This window comes from Salvelinus fontinalis, chromosome 8 (genome assembly GCF_029448725.1).
Source record: "Salvelinus fontinalis isolate EN_2023a chromosome 8, ASM2944872v1, whole genome shotgun sequence".
NCBI classification, from domain to species: Eukaryota; Metazoa; Chordata; class Actinopteri; order Salmoniformes; family Salmonidae; genus Salvelinus; species Salvelinus fontinalis.
Genome location: NC_074672.1, coordinates 38,506,184 through 38,523,953, shown reverse-complemented (window position 1 = coordinate 38,523,953; position 17,770 = coordinate 38,506,184). Strand labels below are relative to the sequence as shown.

The following is a 17,770-nucleotide window of genomic DNA, read 5'->3' as shown; positions in this document are numbered from 1 at the left end:
TTTCATTTTCCATTGCTTTTGTCTTGTCTTCCCACACACCTGTTTTCAATCCCATCCATTACCTCTTGTGTATTTAACCCTCTGCTTCCCCTCATGTCTTTGTCAGGGATTGTTTTATGTCAACTGTTGTTATTTGATGTATAGGTGTGCGACGGGTCCTCGTACCCATGTTTATTTTTTACGTATGTACATTGTTCGTGTTTGGAGCATTGTTATATGGACATTTATTAAAAGTCTCCATTACACTCAGTTTAACTCTCCTGCGCATGACTTCCCCGCCACCTATACACACGGCTCTGACATGTACATTGTGCTGCAGCAGTCTCTTGCAGGTAAGTTAGTTAGAGATCTGTGTTTATTCAATGCCTGAACAGAAATTATTTTACAAAACAAATGAAGGCACACATGGTTACTACAATTGTCCATATTGTATTCACTTTATACTCATTGCATGACCCTTGAGACGAGTCATCTTAATTTCAAGGTGTAGTATCCTTAAAGGTTTCTTAGAATTACGACTCATGAGACTTACATACGGTTTAGTATTTAATTGTAACTTAGATTTACATTATCTTATGCACCTGGCTTAAACCTCTCTGAAGCTTTCTTAATCATAGTTAAATAGGCAGACATAGGAAATAGCTACGGATAGCGGGAAGCAAACCCCCGTCTTGAGTCAATACTGCCATCTATTGGTAAACATAAATATACCAGGTTACTACACAAGGGATTCCTGAAAATATGAGACCAAAAGCCTACACACGTCAATATTTTATAAATATAGCTAGTTGGGTAGTTTCTTCACTATAAAATCAATAAATTGTACTAATTCCAGAGTATAAGCCTGGAATATCAATGAGTCTAAGCTGATCCCTTCCAACAGGAAGGTTGCCTTGCCCTTTAGACAATTTACTCATTGCCATGTTTGACTGAAGCAGGAACTGACTTGGCTAGACTAACAGGGTATTGTCCTGTATACCTGTGCCTCTCCTCTCAATCCTGGCTGGGGGCCACAACACGGGGGACCAGCTTCAGTTTGATGGGCTTCGTTGGGGCGAGGAAGCCGTTGTCAAACAGCTCCAGAGGAACCTGAGGACACATCCAGGAAGTCAATATAAAAATGGACATGAATACACCACACAGTCTCTCAATGTAATCAGTTACGGTTTAATTCTGTTTTGAGAACCTAAGCTACTACAGTCAACAACACAAAGATATGCCATCACAAGCCAACATTCACCACCAACATATTCAAAAACTTGCACGCATACACACAAAGACTCAAGCACACTAATAATCCCATTGAGACGATCAGTAATCTCACCTCTGTCTCCTTGCAGGTGACAAAACTGAAGCTCTGGAGGATCTCTACTATCACCAGCTTAATGGCCTGGAGGGCGAATCTCATGCCGATACAGTTCCTCGGCCCCATCCCAAACGGAAGGAAGGTGTAGGGATCAATGTTCTCTCTGTTCTCCTTACTGAACCTGAGGACAGAGGAGTGTTCAGATCAAAGTAGCATTTAGCACTGTGTCCAACACTAGAGTAGTGTTCAGCAATGCTACAGAATATTTAACTGGAGTAGTGTTCAGCAATGCTGCAGAATATTTAACTAAAGTAGTGTTCAGCAATGCTGCAGAATATTTAACTAGAGTAGTGTTCAGCAATGCTGCAGAATATTTAACTAGAGTAGTGTTCAGCAATGCTGCAGAATATTTAACTAGAGTAGTGTTCAGCAATGCTACAGAATATTTAACTAGAGTAGTGTTCAGCAATGCTGCATAGTATTTAACTAGAGTAGTGTTCAGCAATGCTGCAGAATATTTAACTAGAGTAGTGTTCAGCAATGCTACAGAATATTTAACTAGAGTAGTGTTCAGCAATGCTGCAGAATATTTAACTAGAGTAGTGTTCAGCAATGCTACAGAATATTTAACTAGAGTAGTGTTCAGCAATGCTACAGAATATTTAACTAGAGTAGTGTTCAGCAATGCTACAGAATATTTAACTAGAGTAGTGTTCAGCAATGCTACAGAATATTTAACTAGAGTAGTGTTCAGCAATGCTGCAGAATATTTAACTAGAGTAGTGTTCAGCAATGCTATAGAATATTTAACTAGAGTAGTGTTCAGCAATGCTACAGAATATTTAACTAGAGTAGTGTTCAGCAATGCTGCAGAATATTTAACTAGAGTAGTGTTCAGCAATGCTACAGAATATTTAACTAGAGTAGTGTTCAGCAATGCTGCAGAATATTTAACTCGAGTAGTGTTCAGCAATGCTGCAGAATATTTAACTCGAGTAGTGTTCAGCAATGCTACAGAATATTTAACTAGAGTAGTGTTCAGCAATGCTACAGAATATTTAACTAGAGTAGTGTTCAGCAATGCTACAGAATATTTAACTAGAGTAGTGTTCAGCAATGCTACAGAATATTTAACTAGAGTAGTGTTCAGCAATGCTACAGAATATTTAACTAGAGTAGTGTTCAGCAATGCTGCAGAATATTTAACTAGAGTAGTGTTCAGCAATGCTGCAGAAACTAGAGTAGTGTTCAGCAATGCTACAGAATATTTAACTAGAGTAGTGTTCAGCAATGCTGCAGAATATTTAACTAGAGTAGTGTTCAGCAATGCTACAGAATATTTAACTAGAGTAGTGTTCAGCAATGCTACAGAATATTTAACTAGAGTAGTGTTCAGCAATGCTACAGAATATTTAACTAGAGTAGTGTTCAGCAATGCTACAGAATATTTAACTAGAGTAGTGTTCAGCAATGCTACAGAATATTTAACTAGAGTAGTGTTCAGCAATGCTACAGAATATTTAACTAGAGTAGTGTTCAGCAATGCTACAGAATATTTAACTAGAGTAGTGTTCAGCAATGCTACAGAATATTTAACTAGAGTAGTGTTCAGCAATGCTACAGAATATTTACCTAGAGTAGTGTTGAGCAATGCTGCAGAATATTTAACTAGAGTAGTGTTCAGCAATGCTGCAGAATATTTAACTAGAGTAGTGTTCAGCAATGCTACAGAATATTTAACTAGAGTAGTGTTCAGCAATGCTACAGAATATTTAACTAGAGTAGTGTTCAGCAATGCTGCAGAATATTTAACTAGAGTAGTGTTCAGCAATGCTGCAGAATATTTAACTAGAGTAGTGTTCAGCAATGCTACAGAATATTTAACTAGAGTAGTGTTCAGCAATGCTACAGAATATTTAACTAGAGTAGTGTTGAGCAATGCTGCAGAATATTTAACTAGAGTAGTGTTCAGCAATGCTGCAGAATATTTAACTAGAGTAGTGTTCAGCAATGCTGCAGAAACTAGAGTAGTGTTCAGCAATGCTACAGAATATTTAACTAGAGTAGTGTTCAGCAATGCTGCAGAATATTTAACTAGAGTAGTGTTCAGCAATGCTACAGAATATTTAACTAGAGTAGTGTTCAGCAATGCTGCAGAATATTTAACTAGAGTAGTGTTCAGCAATGCTACAGAATATTTAACTAGAGTAGTGTTCAGCAATGCTACTGTCACGCCCTGGCCTTATTATTCTTTGTTTTCTTTATTATTTTAGTTAGGTCAGGGTGTGACATGGGGAATGTTTATGTTTTGTTGTTTTGGGTGTTTATTTGGTAAAGGGGTTAATGGGTGTAGTATATGGTTTTGTGTTGAGTGTAGATGTTTAGTATTGTCTATGGTGGTTAGTATTCTAGGAGAGTCTATGGTTACCTGAATGAGTTCCCAATTAGAGACAGCTGATTTCGGTTGTCTCTGATTGGGAGCCTTATTTAGGGTAGCCATAGGCTCTCATTAGGTGTGGGTAATTGTCTATGTAAGAACGTTAGTAGCCTTTATGTTGGTGCACAACGTTTGTAGCTTCACGGTCGTTTTGTTATTTTATTGTTTTGTTAAAGTGTTTTTGTGTCGTGTTCATCTTCGTGTTAAAATAAAAGAAGATGGCTTATTTTCCAACTGCTGCATTTTGGTCTGTCAATCCGCCACACGATCGTGACAGAATTACCCACCATAGGACCAAGCGGCATGGAAGGCGGCAACAGGACCTACCCACAAAGGATTTCTGGACATGGGAGGAGATACTGGATGGTAAGGGGCCGTGGGATCAACCTGGAGAATATCGCCTCCCTCGTGAAGAGCTGGAGGCAGCGAAAGCCGAGAGGAGGCGATATGAGGAGGCAGCACGGAGACAAGGCTGGAAGCCCGTGAGTACAACCCAAAAATTTCTTGGGGGGGGCCTTAAAGGGAGTGTGGCGAAGTCAGGTAGGAAACCTGCGCCTACTCCCTGTACTTACCGTGGAGAGCGAGAGTACGGGCAGACACCGTGTTACGCAGTAGAGCGCACGGTGTCTCCTGTACGCGTGCATAGCCCGGTTCGGTACATTGCAGCTCCACGTATCGGCCGGGCTAGACTGAGCGTTGAGCCATTTGTCATGAAGCCGGCCCAACGCATCTGGTCACCAGTGCGTCTCCTCGGGCCGGCGTACATGGCACCAGCCTTACGCATGGTGTCCCCGGTTCGCCTACATAGGCCGGTGCGGGTTATTCCACCTCCCCGCACTGGTCAGGCGACGGGGAGCATAGAACCAGGTAAGGTTGGGCAGGCTCGGCGTTCAAGGGAGCCAGTACGCCTGCACGGTCCGGTATTTCCGGCGCCACCTCCCCGCCCCAACCTAGTACCACCAGTGCCTCCTCCACGCACTAGCTATATGGTGCGTGTCTCCAGCCCTTTACCACCAGTGTCTAAACCACGCACCAAGCCTCCTGTGTGTCCCCAGAGTCCTGTGCGTCCTGTTGCTGCTCCCCGCACTAGCCCTGAGATGCGTGTCCCCAGTCCGGTGCCACCAGTCCCGGCACCACGCACCAGGCCTACAGTGCGCCTCAGCCGGCAGGAGTCTGCCGTCTGCACAGCGTTGACTGAACTGCTCGTCTCCCCAGCGCCATCTGAGCCATCCGTCTCCCCAGCGCCATCTGAGCCATCCGTCTGCAATGAGCCTGCAAAGCCGCCCGTCTGCCATGAGCCTGCAAAGCCGCCCGTCTGCCATGAGCCCACTGAGCCGTCCGCCAGACAGGAGCCGCTAGAGACTCTATAACTAGTAGTGGTCAGTAACTCTAAAGACTCTATAACTAGTAGTGGTCAGTAACTCTACAGACTCTATAACTAGTAGTGGTCAGTAACTCTACAGACTCTTTAATTAGTAGTGGTCAGTAACTCTACAGACTCTATAACTAGAGTAGTGGTCAGTAACTATACAGACTCTATAACTAGTACTGGTCAGTAACTCTACAGACTCTATAACTAGAGTAGTGGTCAGTAACTCTACAGGCTCTATAAGTATTAGTGGTCAGTAACTCTAAAGACTCTATAACTAGTAGTGGTCAGTAACTCTACAGGCTCTATAACTAGTAGTGGTCAGTAACTCTACAGACTCTATAACTAGTACTGGTCAGTAACTCTACACACTCTATAACTAGAGTAGTGGTCAGTAACTCTACAGACATTAACTAGAAGTGGTCAGTAACTCTACATACTATATACCTAGAGTAGTGGTCAGTAACTCTACAGATTATATAACTAGAATAGTGGTCAGTAACTCTAAAGACTCTATAACTAGTAGTGTTCAGTAACTCTACAGACTCTATAACTAGTAGTGGTCAGTAACTCTACAGACTCTATAACTAGAGTAGTGTTCAGTAACTCTACAGACTCCATAACTAGTAGTGGTCAGTAACTCTAAAGACTCCATAACTAGTAGTGGTCAGTAACTCTAAAGACTCTATAACTAGTAGTGGTCAGTAACTCTAAAGACTCTATAACTAGTAGTGGTCAGTAACTCTAAAGACTCTATAACTAGTAGTGGTCAGTAACTCTAAAGACTCTATAACTAGTAGTGGTCACTAACTCTAAAGACTCTATAACTAGTAATGGTCAGTAACTCTACAGGCTCTATAACTAGTAGTGGTCAGTAACTCTACAGACTCTATAACTAGAGGAGCGGTCAGTAACTCTACATGCTCTATAACTAGTAGTGGTCAGTAACTCTACACACTCTATAACTAGAGTAGTGGTCAGTAACTCTACAGACATTAACTAGAAGTGGTCAGTAACTCTACATAATATATAACTAGAGTAGTGGTCAGTAACTCTACAGATTATATAACTAGAATAGTGGTCAGTAACTCTAAAGACTCTATAACTAGTAGTGTTCAGTAACTCTACAGACTCTATAACTAGTAGTGGTCAGTAACTCTACAGACTCTATAACTAGAGTAGTGTTCAGTAACTCTACAGCCTCTTTAACTAGTAGTGGTCAGTAACTCTACAGGCTCTATAACTAGTAGTGGTCAGTAACTCTACAGACTCTATAACTAGTAGTGGTCAGTAACTCTACAGACTCTATAATTAGTAGTGGTCAGTAACTCTATTGACTCTATAACTAGAGTAGTGGTCAGTAACTATACAGACTCTCGAACTAGTAGTGGTCACTAACTCTAAAGACTCTATAACTAGTAATGGTCAGTAACTCTACAGGCTCTATAACTAGTAGTGGTCAGTAACTCTACAGACTCTATAACTAGAGGAGCGGTCAGTAACTCTACATGCTCTATAACTAGTAGTGGTCAGTAACTCTACACACTCTATAACTAGAGTAGTGGTCAGTAACTCTACAGACATTAACTAGAAGTGGTCAGTAACTCTACATAATATATAACTAGAGTAGTGGTCAGTAACTCTACAGATTATATAACTAGAATAGTGGTCAGTAACTCTAAAGACTCTATAACTAGTAGTGTTCAGTAACTCTACAGACTCTATAACTAGTAGTGGTCAGTAACTCTACAGACTCTATAACTAGAGTAGTGTTCAGTAACTCTACAGCCTCTTTAACTAGTAGTGGTCAGTAACTCTACAGGCTCTATAACTAGTAGTGGTCAGTAACTCTACAGACTCTATAACTAGTAGTGGTCAGTAACTCTACAGACTCTATAATTAGTAGTGGTCAGTAACTCTATTGACTCTATAACTAGAGTAGTGGTCAGTAACTATACAGACTCTCGAACTAGTACTGGTCAGTAACTCTACATACTCTATAACCAGAGTAGTGGTCAGTAACTCCACTAGCTCTATAAATAGAGTAGTGGTCAGTAACTCTTCAGACTATAATTAGTAGTGGTTAGTAACTCTACAGACTCTATAACTAAAGTAGTGGTCAGTAACTCTTCAGACTATAATTAGTAGTGGTTAGTAACTCTACAGACTCTATAACTAGAGTAGTGGTCAGTAACTCTACAGACTCTATAACTAGTAGTGGTCAGTAACTCTACAGACTCTATAACTAGAGTAGTGGTCAGTAACTCTACAGCCTCTTTAACTAGTAGCGGTCAGTAACTCTACATGCTCTATAACTAGTAGTGGTCAGTAACTAACTCTACAGGCTCTATAACTAATAGTGGTCAGTAACTCTAAAGGCTCTATAACTAGTGGTGGTCAGTAACTCTACAGGCTCTATAACTAGTAGTGGTCAGTAACTCTACAGACTCTGTAACTAGAGTAGTGGTCAGTAACTCTACAGATTATATAACTAGAATAATGGTCAGTAACTCTAAAGACTCTATAACTAGTAGTGTTCAGTAACTCTACAGACTCTATAACTAGTAGTGGTCAGTAACTCTACAGACTCTATAACTAGAGTAGTGGTCAGTAACTCTACAGCCTCTTTAACTAGTAGTGGTCAGTAACTCTACAGGCTCTATAACTAGTAGTGGTCAGTAACTCTACAGACTCTATAACTAGTAGTGGTCAGTAACTCTACAGACTCTATAACTAGAGTAGTGGTCAGTAACTATACAGACTCTATAACTAGAGTAGTGGTCAGTAACTCTACAGACTCTATAACTAGTACTGGTCAGTAACTCTACAGACTCTATAACTAGAGTAGTGGTCAGTAACTCTACAGGCTCTATAAGTATTAGTGGTCAGTAACTCTACAGACTCTATAACTAGTAGTGGTCAGTAACTCTACAGGCTCTATAACTAGTAGTGGTCAGTAACTCTACAGACTATATAACTAGAGTAGTGGTCAGTAACTCTACAGACATTAACTAGAAGTGGTCAGTAACTCTACATACTATATAACTAGTAGTGGTCAGTAACTCTACAGGCTATATAACTAGTAGTGGTCAGTAACTCTACACACTTTATAACTAGAGTAGTGGTCAGTAACTCTACAGACATTAACTAGAAGTGGTCAGTAACTCTACAGACATTAACTAGAAGTGGTCAGTAACTCTACATACTATATACCTAGAGTAGTGGTCAGTAACTCTACAGATTATATAACTAGAATAGTGGTCAGTAACTCTAAAGACTCTATAACTAGTAGTGTTCAGTAACTCTACAGACTCTATAACTAGTAGTGGTCAGTTTCTCTACAGACTCTATAACTAGAGTAGTGTTCAGTAACTCTACAGCCTCTTTAACTAGTAGTGGTCAGTAACTCACAGGCTCTATAACTAGTAGTGGTCAGTAACTCTACAGACTCTATAACTAGTAGTGGTCAGTAACTCTACAGACTCTTTAATTAGTAGTGGTCAGTAACTCTACAGACTCTATAACTAGAGTAGTGGTCAGTAACTATACAAACTCTCGAACTAGTACTGGTCAGTAACTCTACATACTCTATAACCAGAGTAGTGGTCAGTAACTCCACTAGCTCTATAAATAGAGTAGTGGTCAGTAACTCTTCAGACTATAATTAGTAGTGGTTAGTAACTCTACAGACTCTATAACTAGAGTAGTGGTCAGTAACTCTACAGACTCTATAACTAGAGTAGTGGTCAGTAACTCTACAGACTATATAACTAGTAGTGGTTAGTAGCTCTAGAGACTCTATAAGTAGAATAGCAGTCAGCAGCTTTAGAGACTATATAACGAGTAGTGGTCAGTTCTCCACAGACTATAACTAGTAGTCGTCAGTAACTCTAAAGACTCCATAACTAGTAGTGGTCAGTAACTCTACAGGCTATATAACTAGTAGTGGTCAGTAACTCTACAGACTCTATAACTAGTAGTGGTCAGTAACTCTAAAGACTATATAACTAGTAGTGGTCAGTTCTCCACAGACTATAACTAGTAGTGGTCAGTAACTCTAAAGACTATAACTAGTAGTGGTCAGTAACTCTAAAGACTCTATAACTAGTAGTGGTCACTAACTCTAAAGACTCTATAACTAGTAATGGTCAGTAACTCTACAGGCTCTATAAAGAGAGTAGTGGTCAGTAACTCTACAGACTCTATAACTAGAGGAGCGGTCAGTAACTCTACATGCTCTATAACTAGTAGTGGTCAGTAACTAACTCTACAGGCTCTATAACTAGTAGTGGTCAGTAACTCTACAGACTCTATAACTAGTACTGGTCAGTATCTCTACAAACTCTATAACTAGAGTAGTGGTCAGTAACTCTACAGACATTAACTAGAAGTGGTCAGTAACTCTACATACTATATAACTAGAGTAGTGGTCAGTAACTCTACAGATTATATAACTAGAATAGTGGTCAGTAACTCTAAAGACTCTATAACTAGTAGTGTTCAGTAACTCTACAGACTCTATAACTAGTAGTGGTCAGTAACTCTACAGACTCTATAACTAGAGTAGTGTTCAGTAACTCTACAGCCTCTTTCACTAGTAGTGGTCAGTAACTCTACAGGCTCTATAACTATTAGTGGTCAGTAACTCTACAGACTCTATAACTAGTAGTGGTCAGTAACTCTACAGACTCTATAATTAGTAGTGGTCAGTAACTCTATTGACTCTATAACTAGAGTAGTGGTCAGTAACTATACAGACTCTCGAACTAGTACTGGTCAGTAACTCTACATACTCTATAACCAGAGTAGTGGTCAGTAACTCCACTAGCTCTATAAAGAGAGTAGTGGTCAGTAACTCTTCAGACTATAATTAGTAGTGGTTAGTAACTCTACAGACTCTATAACTAGAGTAGTGGTCAGTAACTCTTCAGACTATAATTAGTAGTGGTTAGTAACTCTACAGACTCTATAACTAGAGTAGTGGTCAGTAACTCTACAGACACTATAACTAGTAGTGGTCAGTAACTCTACAGACTCTATAACTAGAGTAGTGGTCAGTAACTCTACAGCCTCTTTAACTAGTAGCGGTCAGTAACTCTACATGCTCTATAACTAGTAGTGGTCAGTAACTCTACAGACTCTATAACTAGAGTAGTGTTCAGTAACTCTACAGCCTCTTTCACTAGTAGTGGTCAGTAACTCTACAGGCTCTATAACTATTAGTGGTCAGTAACTCTACAGACTCTATAACTAGTAGTGGTCAGTAACTCTACAGACTCTATAATTAGTAGTGGTCAGTAACTCTATTGACTCTATAACTAGAGTAGTGGTCAGTAACTATACAGACTCTCGAACTAGTACTGGTCAGTAACTCTACATACTCTATAACCAGAGTAGTGGTCAGTAACTCCACTAGCTCTATAAAGAGAGTAGTGGTCAGTAACTCTTCAGACTATAATTAGTAGTGGTTAGTAACTCTACAGACTCTATAACTAGAGTAGTGGTCAGTAACTCTTCAGACTATAATTAGTAGTGGTTAGTAACTCTACAGACTCTATAACTAGAGTAGTGGTCAGTAACTCTACAGACTCTATAACTAGTAGTGGTCAGTAACTCTACAGACTCTATAACTAGAGTAGTGGTCAGTAACTCTACAGCCTCTTTAACTAGTAGCGGTCAGTAACTCTACATGCTCTATAACTAGTAGTGGTCAGTAACTCTACAGACTCTATAACTAGAGTAGTGGTCAGTAACTCTACAGGCTCTATAACTAGAGTAGTGGTCAGTAACTCTACAGGCTCTATAACTAGTAGTGGTCAGTAACTCTAAAGGCTCTATAACTAGTGGTGGTCAGTAACTCTACAGGCTCTATAACTAGTAGTGGTCAGTAACTCTACAGACTCTATAACTAGAGTAGTGGTCAGTAACTCTACAGGCTCTATAACTAGTAGTGGTCAGTAACTCTAAAGGCTCTATAACTAGTGGTGGTCAGTAACTCTACAGGCTCTATAACTAGTAGTGGTCAGTAACTCTACAGACTCTATAACTAGTAGTGGTCAGTAACTCTACAGACTCTATAACTAGTAGTGGTCAGTAACTCTACAGACTCTATAATTAGTAGTGGTCAGTAACTCTACAGACTCTATAACTAGTAGTGGTCAGTAACTCTACAGACTCTATAATTAGTAGTGGTCAGTAACTCTATTGACTCTATAACTAGAGTAGTGGTCAGTAACTATACAGACTCTCGAACTAGTACTGGTCAGTAACTCTACATACTCTATAACCAGAGTAGTGGTCAGTAACTCCACTAGCTCTATAAAGAGAGTAGTGGTCAGTAACTCTTCAGACTATAATTAGTAGTGGTTAGTAACTCTACAGACTCTATAACTAGAGTAGTGGTCAGTAACTCTACAGACTCTATAACTAGTAGTGGTCAGTAACTCTACAGACTCTATAACTAGAGTAGTGGTCAGTAACTCTACAGCCTCTTTAACTAGTAGCGGTCAGTAACTCTACATGCTCTATAACTAGTAGTGGTCAGTAACTCTACAGACTCTATAACTAGAGTAGTGGTCAGTAACTCTACAGGCTCTATAACTAGTAGTGGTCAGTAACTCTAAAGGCTCTATAACTAGTAGTGTTCAGTAACTCTACAGACTCTATAACTAGTAGTGGTCAGTAACTCTACAGACCATATAACTAGAGTAGTGTTCAGTAACTCTACAGCCTCTTTCACTAGTAGTGGTCAGTAACTCTACAGGCTCTATAACTATTAGTGGTCAGTAACTCTACAGACTCTATAACTAGTAGTGGTCAGTAACTCTACAGACTCTATAACTAGTAGTGGTCAGTAACTCTACAGACTCTTTAATTAGTAGTGGTCAGTAACTCTACAGACTCTATAACTAGAGTAGTGGTCAGTAACTATACAGACTCTCGAACTAGTACTGGTCAGTAACTCTACATACTATAACCAGAGTAGTGGTCAGTAACTCCACTAGCTCTATAACTAGAGTAGTGGTCAGTAACTCTACAGACTCTATAACTAGAGTAGTGGTCAGTAACTCTACAGACTATATAACTAGTAGTGGTTAGTAGCTCTAGAGACTCTATAAGTAGAATAGCAGTCATCAGCTTTAGAGACTATATAACGAGTAGTGGTCAGTTCTCCACAGACTATAACTAGTAGTGGTCAGTAACTCTAAAGACTCCATAACTAGTAGTGGTCAGTAACTCTAAAGACTCCATAACTAGTAGTGGTCAGTAACTCTAAAGACTCTATAACTAGTAGTGGTCAGTAACTCTAAAGACTCTATAACTAGTAGTGGTCAGTAACTCTAAAGACTCTATAACTAGTAGTGGTCAGTAACTCTAAAGACTCTATAACTAGTAGTGGTCAGTAACTCTAAAGACTATATAACTAGTAGTGGTCAGTTCTCCACAGACTATAACTAGTAGTGGTCAGTAACTCTAAAGACTATAACTAGTAGTGGTCAGTAACTCTAAAGACTCTATAACTAGTAGTGGTCACTAACTCTAAAGACTCTATAACTAGTAATGGTCAGTAACTCTACAGGCTCTATAACTAGTAGTGGTCAGTAACTCTACAGACTCTATAACTAGAGGAGCGGTCAGTAACTCTACATGCTCTTTAACTAGTAGTGGTCAGTAACTCTACACACTCTATAACTAGAGTAGTGGTCAGTAACTCTACAGACATTAACTAGAAGTGGTCAGTAACTCTACATAATATATAACTAGATTAGTGGTCAGTAACTCTACAGATTATATAACTAGAATAGTGGTCAGTAACTCTAAAGACTCTATAACTAGTAGTGTTCAGTAACTCTACAGACTCTATAACTAGTAGTGGTCAGTAACTCTACAGCCTCTATAACTAGTAGTGGTCAGTAACTCTACAGGCTCTATAACTAGTAGTGGTCAGTAACTCTACAGGCTCTATAACTAGTAGTGGTCAGTAACTCTAAAGACTCTATAATTAGTGGTCAGTAACTCTATTGACTCTATAACTAGAGTAGTGGTCAGTAACTATACAGACTCTCGAACTAGTACTGGTCAGTAACTCTACATACTCTATAACCAGAGTAGTGGTCAGTAACTCCACTAGCTCTATAAATAGAGTAGTGGTCAGTAACTCTTCAGACTATAATTAGTAGTGGTTAGTAACTCTACAGACTCTATAACTAGAGTAGTGGTCAGTAACTCTTCAGACTATAATTAGTAGTGGTTAGTAACTCTACAGACTCTATAACTAGAGTAGTGGTCAGTAACTCTACAGACTCTATAACTAGTAGTGGTCAGTAACTCTACAGACTCTATAACTAGAGTAGTGGTCAGTAACTCTACAGCCTCTTTAACTAGTAGCGGTCAGTAACTCTACATGCTCTATAACTAGTAGTGGTCAGTAACTCTACAGACTCTATAACTAGTAGTGGTCAGTAACTCTACAGACTCTATAACTAGAGTAGTGGTCAGTAACTATACAGACTCTATAACTAGAGTAGTGGTCAGTAACTCTACAGACTCTATAACTAGTACTGGTCAGTAACTCTACAGACTCTATAACTAGAGTAGTGGTCAGTAACTCTACAGGCTCTATAAGTATTAGTGGTCAGTAACTCTACAGACTCTATAACTAGTAGTGGTCAGTAACTCTACAGGCTCTATAACTAGTAGTGGTCAGTAACTCTACAGACTATATAACTAGAGTAGTGGTCAGTAACTCTACAGACATTAACTAGAAGTGGTCAGTAACTCTACATACTATATAACTAGTAGTGGTCAGTAACTCTACAGGCTATATAACTAGTAGTGGTCAGTAACTCTACAGACTCTATAACTAGTACTGGTCAGTAACTCTACAGACATTAACTAGAGTAGTGGTCAGTAACTCTACAGACATTAACTAGAAGTGGTCAGTAACTCTACATACTATATACTTAGAGTAGTGGTAAGTAACTCTACAGATTATATAACTAGAATAGTGGTCAGTAACTCTACAGACTCTATAACTAGTAGTGGTCAGTAACTCTACAGACTCTATAACTAGAGTAGTGTTCAGTAACTCTACAGCCTCTTTAACTAGTAGTGGTCAGTAACTCACAGGCTCTATAACTAGTAGTGGTCAGTAACTCTACAGACTCTATAACTAGTAGTGGTCAGTAACTCTACAGACTCTTTAATTAGTAGTGGTCAGTAACTCTACAGACTCTATAACTAGAGTAGTGGTCAGTAACTATACAAACTCTCGAACTAGTACTGGTCAGTAACTCTACATACTCTATAACCAGAGTAGTGGTCAGTAACTCCACTAGCTCTATAAATAGAGTAGTGGTCAGTAACTCTTCAGACTATAATTAGTAGTGGTTAGTAACTCTACAGACTCTATAACTAGAGTAGTGGTCAGTAACTCTACAGACTCTATAACTAGAGTAGTGGTCAGTAACTCTACAGACTATATAACTAGTAGTGGTTAGTAGCTCTAGAGACTCTATAAGTAGAATAGCAGTCAGCAGCTTTAGAGACTATATAACGAGTAGTGGTCAGTTCTCCACAGACTATAACTAGTAGTTGTCAGTAACTCTAAAGACTCCATAACTAGTAGTGGTCAGTAACTCTAAAGACTCTATAACTAGTAGTGGTCAGTAACTCTAAAGACTCTATAACTAGTAGTGGTCAGTAACTCTAAAGACTATATAACTAGTAGTGGTCAGTTCTCCACAGACTATAACTAGTAGTGGTCAGTAACTCTAAAGACTATAACTAGTAGTGGTCAGTAACTCTAAAGACTCTATAACTAGTAGTGGTCACTAACTCTAAAGACTCTATAACTAGTAATGGTCAGTAACTCTACAGGCTCTATAACTAGTAGTGGTCAGTAACTCTACAGACTATAACTAGAGGAGCGGTCAGTAACTCTACATGCTCTATAACTAGTAGTGGTCAGTAACTAACTCTACAGGCTCTATAACTAGTAGTGGTCAGTAACTCTACAGACTCTATAACTAGTACTGGTCAGTATCTCTACACACTCTATAACTAGAGTAGTGGTCAGTAACTCTACAGACATTAACTAGAAGTGGTCAGTAACTCTACATACTATATAACTAGAGTAGTGGTCAGTAACTCTACAGATTATATAACTAGAATAGTGGTCAGTAACTCTAAAGACTCTATAACTAGTAGTGTTCAGTAACTCTACAGACTCTATAACTAGTAGTGGTCAGTAACTCTACAGACTCTATAACTAGAGTAGTGTTCAGTAACTCTACAGCCTCTTTCACTAGTAGTGGTCAGTAACTCTACAGGCTCTATAACTATTAGTGGTCAGTAACTCTACAGACTCTATAACTAGTAGTGGTCAGTAACTCTACAGACTCTATAATTAGTAGTGGTCAGTAACTCTATTGACTCTAAAACTAGAGTAGTGTTCAGTAACTCTACAGCCTCTTTCACTAGTAGTGGTCAGTAACTCTACAGGCTCTATAACTATTAGTGGTCAGTAACTCTACAGACTCTATAACTAGTAGTGGTCAGTAACTCTACAGCCTCTTTCACTAGTAGTGGTCAGTAACTCTACAGACTCTATAACTAGAGTAGTGTTCAGTAACTCTACAGCCTCTATAACTAGTAGTGGTCAGTAACTCTACAGGCTCTATAACTATTAGTGGTCAGTAACTCTACAGACTCTATAACTATTAGTGGTCAGTAACTCTACAGACTCTATAACTAGTAGTGGTCAGTAACTCTACAGACTCTATAATTAGTACTGGTCAGTAACTCTACATACTCTATAACCAGAGTAGTGGTCAGTAACTCCACTAGCTCTATAAAGAGAGTAGTGGTCAGTAACTCTTCAGACTATAATTAGTAGTGGTTAGTAACTCTACAGACTCTAAAACTAGAGTAGTGGTCAGTAACTCTTCAGACTATAATTAGTAGTGGTTAGTAACTCTACAGACTCTATAACTAGAGTAGTGGTCAGTAACTCTACAGACTCTATAACTAGTAGTGGTCAGTAACTCTACAGACTCTATAACTAGAGTAGTGGTCAGTAACTCTACAGCCTCTTTAACTAGTAGCGGTCAGTAACTCTACATGCTCTATAACTAGTAGTGGTCAGTAACTCTACAGACTCTATAACTAGAGTAGTGGTCAGTAACTCTACAGGCTCTATAACTAGTAGTGGTCAGTAACTCTAAAGGCTCTATAACTAGTGGTGGTCAGTAACTCTACAGGCTCTATAACTAGTAGTGGTCAGTAACTCTACAGACTCTATAACTAGAGTAGTGGTCAGTAACTCTACATACTATATAACTAGAGTAGTGGTCAGTAACTCTACAGATTATATAACTAGAATAATGGTCAGTAACTCTAAAGACTCTATAACTAGTAGTGTTCAGTAACTCTACAGACTCTATAACTAGTAGTGGTCAGTAACTCTACAGACTCTATAACTAGAGTAGTGGTCAGTAACTCTACAGCCTCTTTAACTAGTAGTGGTCAGTAACTCTACAGGCTCTATAACTAGTAGTGGTCAGTAACTCTACAGACTCTATAACTAGTAGTGGTCAGTAACTCTACAGATTATATAACTAGAATAGTGGTCAGTAACTCTAAAGACTCTATAACTAGTAGTGTTCAGTAACTCTACAGCCTCTATAACTAGTAGTGGTCAGTAACTCTACAGACTCTATAACTAGAGTAGTGTTCAGTAACTCTACAGCCTCTTTCACTAGTAGTGGTCAGTAACTCTACAGGCTCTATAACTATTAGTGGTCAGTAACTCTACAGACTCTATAACTAGTAGTGGTCAGTAACTCTACAGACTCTATAACTAGTAGTGGTCAGTAACTCTACAGACTCTATAATTAGTAGTGGTCAGTAACTCTACAGACTCTATAACTAGTAGTGGTCAGTAACTCTACAGACTCTATAATTAGTAGTGGTCAGTAACTCTATTGACTCTATAACTAGAGTAGTGGTCAGTAACTATACAGACTCTCGAACTAGTACTGGTCAGTAACTCTACATACTCTATAACCAGAGTAGTGGTCAGTAACTCCACTAGCTCTATAAAGAGAGTAGTGGTCAGTAACTCTTCAGACTATAATTAGTAGTGGTTAGTAACTCTACAGACTCTATAACTAGAGTAGTGGTCAGTAACTCTTCAGACTATAATTAGTAGTGGTTAGTAACTCTACAGACTCTATAACTAGAGTAGTGGTCAGTAACTCTACAGACTCTATAACTAGTAGTGGTCAGTAACTCTACAGACTCTATAACTAGAGTAGTGGTCAGTAACTCTACAGCCTCTTTAACTAGTAGCGGTCAGTAACTCTACATGCTCTATAACTAGTAGTGGTCAGTAACTCTACAGACTCTATAACTAGAGTAGTGGTCAGTAACTCTACAGGCTCTATAACTAGTAGTGGTCAGTAACTCTACAGACTCTATAACTAGTAGTGGTCAGTAACTCTACAGACTCTATAACTAGAGTAGTGTTCAGTAACTCTACAGCCTCTTTCACTAGTAGTGGTCAGTAACTCTACAGGCTCTATAACTATTAGTGGTCAGTAACTCTACAGACTCTATAACTAGTAGTGGTCAGTAACTCTACAGACTCTATAATTAG

General features: G+C 39.2%; 1 protein-coding gene across 1 annotated transcript in view; it reads right to left on the bottom strand.

Annotated features, from left to right (window-relative positions):
* Positions 1-533: 533 nt before the first annotated feature.
* The window catches only part of LOC129861217 (cytochrome P450 3A30-like), a 52,399-nt gene continuing 35,162 nt past the window's right edge, over positions 534-17,770 (bottom strand). The window contains exons 12-13 of the mRNA XM_055932433.1: positions 1,325-1,487; positions 534-1,089 (exon numbers count right to left, since the gene is read on the bottom strand). Of these exons, the coding sequence (XP_055788408.1) occupies positions 994-1,089; positions 1,325-1,487 (259 nt within the window). The 3' untranslated portion in view covers positions 534-993. The remainder of the gene's footprint in view (positions 1,090-1,324; positions 1,488-17,770) is intronic.